At 42.1% G+C, this 4,075-nt stretch overlaps 1 protein-coding gene across 1 annotated transcript; it reads right to left on the reverse strand.

Moving 5' to 3' along the window:
* Window positions 1-32: 32 nt before the first annotated feature.
* Window positions 33-3,947, reverse strand: klhl41a (kelch-like family member 41a). Its single transcript, XM_074659350.1, has 6 exons — window positions 2,287-3,947; window positions 2,040-2,197; window positions 1,832-1,939; window positions 1,557-1,742; window positions 626-772; window positions 33-519 (listed from the first exon to the last, which is right to left on the reverse strand). The coding sequence occupies exons 1-6, from the start codon at window positions 3,370-3,372 to the stop codon at window positions 408-410; spliced, it is 1,797 nt and encodes a 598-aa protein (XP_074515451.1). The 5' UTR covers window positions 3,373-3,947; the 3' UTR covers window positions 33-407.
* Window positions 3,948-4,075: the final 128 nt, after the last annotated feature.

Consider the following 4,075-nt stretch of genomic DNA (forward strand, 5'->3'; position numbering starts at 1 on the left):
ACCAATCTAAAATGATGAATGGACACTGTGAGCCTGTTAGTGGGAAATTATATTTTAATACTGAAGAGTTACAAGGTACATGATGTAATTGACTGGAAGAGGAACATTTGCAGATCAAGAGAGGAAAACATTTATTTCTATGCAAACCTTTAACAGTAACAATACTCATATCTAATGGGTAGAAGTGGAGGAATCTCAACACATTATTTGTTTTAGAAGATCAGACACAAAATCTGGCCCAAAAGGCAAGAAATAAGCCAATTGAAACCATGCTACATTTCATTAAAACACACAGAACAAGGCATGCGTTGTGATACATTAAAATGTTAAATGACAACAACGAGCCGCTAAATAAGAACATGTACATATTATTCTTGCCTACAGCTGTAAAATGAAAGTGCCTGTTGTTACAGTTTGGGCATCTTGGCTGGATTCAGACGCATGGACACACAGGAGGCTCCAGCTGCATAACGCATCTCTCTGATCATACCACTCCACTCTTTCTTGTCCTCTTCATACCTGGTGAGACAGTTGAAACATGTCATTATAATACAGAGAGGAGAGCTATCATTGTAAAAGAAAATGAGCAAGACCACGTATAAATTCCAACAAAATCAACACATACTGCCAAATGTCGACGATTTCACTGGGTGCACACTCTTTGTTCTCGTTCTCCACCACGGCGAAGCCTCCTACAGAGTACAACTGCCCTGCGCAGCTCACCAGGTTGACTGAACTCCTCTCCTGGGGCAACTCTGTGAAGGGTGACCACCTGCAACAAGATGCACTCAGCTGTATTAAAGAGGACCTATTATGCTTTTGTGCTTTTTCCCCGTTCCTTTAGTGTGTTATATAGTTTTTTGTGCATGTAAAAGGTCTGCAAAGTTACAAGGTCCACACCAAAGGGAGTTACTCTCCCCCACAGAAACACTGCTCCTGAACTGCCTGAAACGCCTTGCTTGAAGTCCCACCTTTTCTTTCATAACGTGGTGATGTCACCAAGTAACACATTTGCATAATACCTGCCTAGCAGCTAGTTTGGCACGCCCTCAAACAAAGCTAGTTAAAGCGGAGCCAGTATGAGAAAAATAGTGTTTTTTTTTTAACATTAAAGCTTCTAAATATGTTCTTGTAGAAACTCAAAATACAAGAAGTCCCCTAAAAATAAGCATATTAGGTCCTCTTTAATGTGATATCTCCATGTTTGCAAGAGTTCCTTGACTTTAAAAATGAAAGGAATATGAAATAAATCATATGCTGTATATCTGTTACACAAATTATAATAAATTCACTTTTTTCAGGATGCTTTCTCCTCTTTGGTTTAACTGCTCACAACAAAGATTGAGACCACTGATTTAAATAATCCAAATATAGAAAAAAACACTGCAACATTTTATAAATATTTGACTGAAACTCATTTGAACATAGTTAAATTATATATATTTTTAAAGCTTGGATTGGAAATAACCAAATAAATCAGAACAAATAATAATAAACAGCTATGAACAACACTTTGAGGGGCCTGTATATAAATTGTAATAAAAAAAAGCACGTACTTGTTGGTTCCAAAGTCATAAGCTTCACATTCAGCTATGAGGCCTTCCTCATTGACTCCCCCAGCGACAACCATCTTCCCGTTGTGGATAACCGCCCCGAACATGGATCTGGGTGTCTTCATGGAAGCCACCTCTTTCCACTCTGACCTCTTGTGGTTGTATGCAAACATCTTATTGGTTGCTTTACTTTAGACAAATGATTCCAGAGAAGGGTTAATGTCATATGAAAATCATAGTTGGACTTGAAATAAAATGTTTTGGCATTGCAATCTTACTTGTCATCCGTTTTTCCTCCGATACAGTAGACCAGCCCGTTCTCAGAGATCACACAGTGGCCGTGGATACTCATGGGCAACTTTTTTCCTGGAGTCCACTTCATTTTTCTAAAGAGAGCAGATAAACAGTACTTTAACAGTAAAGTGCTTTCAATTAGGCAAATCTACTGAATGAGCATATCCAAAATGGTTGGTGTACTGAACTTACTCAGTGTCATAGCACATAACAGTGTCCAGAGACTCATTGGACTGAAGATCTTGTCCTGCGACAGCAAAGAGGAGATTTTCACATTCCCCCATGGCGAACAAACACCTAGGGGTGGGCATGGGAGGCAGAGCCATCCATTCAGCGGTGAGACTGTCCAACTGAAAGACACATTTTAAGATGATTTAAGGGAATTATTTTTGATGTTTCCAGTATCTCTGCAATGTAAATTGAATGTTGGTGTGTGTACCTGGTAGAAGTAACACTGCAGTGGGTTTTCTTTGTCCTCTTCATCTACAAACAGTCCTCCCAACACATACAGGTTGTTCTTCTTCGATACCAGACTGACATGGTTTCGGGGGATTTGCTCTGACAATGCAGCAAGAAAGCATTCGTTCTCCTGGACGTCATAAGCCACGCTAGAGGTGTCATTGATCATCAGAACCATGTTTTTGGCATACATGCCATATCTGCGGTTATCGTTCAGATAGCCGGGCAACTTTTCCTCCTCTCCTTCCTCACCATCTTGTTCCTTCTTCGTCTCGGGCAGCTTCCCCGCAAAGGCGTCCTTTATGACTTGGATTTTTTTGAGAAGCTCAGGATCAGCCTTAATGAGGTCATCCTTCTCCACTTTCTCCTTGAAGTACTTCTCTGGGAGCAAACGGAAACGAATGCAGTCAAAGGCCTCCGCAAAGGATTTCACGCGCTTCTCTTTGTCTTTTTGGATCCACCTCATGAGGGTCTCGAACACTACTTCCTCTTTCTCTACATTCAGTGCATCTGCTCCAATAACGGCAAAGAGTTCAGGCGGAGCGAGCTCTAGGAAATCCTCATCCTTGGCTACGGTCTCAAACCGATCTGCAATGTGATCTCGAGCTGCCATCGCCAGTCTGGCGCTGTTCAGCACCAGTGCCAGTCTGTAGATGGCAAGGCAGTTCTTCTTTGACAGCTTCTTCTGGAGATAATTCACACAAACTGTGAACACCGAGGGGATCTGGAAGCGGTTGGCGGCGGCCAAAATATCCTGCACGTTGTCGTCGTTGATGTCAATCTCTGCTGAGTACATGTAACATACAATCGCCTCCATGACATTGGGGTCCAGGTTCTCCAGAACAACCTCCATTTGATCCGTCTCCTTGCCATCTGTTGAGAAAAACAGCTCCCGGAAATAAGGACTACAAGCTGCCAGAATGAGACGATGACAGGGGATGCTTCTGTCTCCAACCTTTAGGACGCTGTCGATTAACTTGTTCTCATTCAGGAGCTCTTTGAGTCCATCCTGCAGCAGAGTGCTCTGAAACAGACGGAGATCGTCCCGCATGCTTTGGGGATCCATTCTTTTAGGACAGGAAGTGGATGGACGTGTTCACGACAGGACTGTCCTAGCTGGTGGAGACAGAGAACTATAGGCAGCCAGGTCTGAAGCCACTTCAATATAACCGTGCCCCCTCTAAATATAGCCACGCAGTCCATCCATGAAGAATTCAGGTTGGCCAAATCAGAGCCCACACAGCTGTCATAGAGTAAAAACAACTGTGGAACCTTGTCACCCTAGTGATTAGTAACAACATTGTTGTATGGCCAAAGAAAAAACCTCTGACCTTTGCATTTCATTTGTCTATCTAACAGAGTGAAATACATTATTTTACAAGAAAAACAGCAAAACATGTTAACACAGGAGCAGGACCATTTCTTCTACCACTTGGTGTTCACATATGGCTGTCATTTACTACAATCCTGTGTATTCTAGAGACATCTACGTGTGTGAAGTGAGTCACAATTCACTGATATATAATGACCATTTCACTACAGTGTGATTCAGTATGTGTGTGACACATCCACAGGGGGGTTTATCCAACAAGAAGACAGGGTCAGTGAACAGCTGCTGCCACAGGAGGTGACGGTTTGTTCTCCCTACAGATTTTTAAAATACTTTATCACCTTGTGCAGCTATGCATTTAGCCAGAGATCATTGTGTTCTTTCCACGTACAAATGAATAATGTGTGAGATTATAGTACAAACCTACTGCATTCATTCA

This window comes from Sebastes fasciatus, chromosome 14 (assembly GCF_043250625.1).
Source record: "Sebastes fasciatus isolate fSebFas1 chromosome 14, fSebFas1.pri, whole genome shotgun sequence".
NCBI classification, from domain to species: Eukaryota; Metazoa; Chordata; class Actinopteri; order Perciformes; family Sebastidae; genus Sebastes; species Sebastes fasciatus.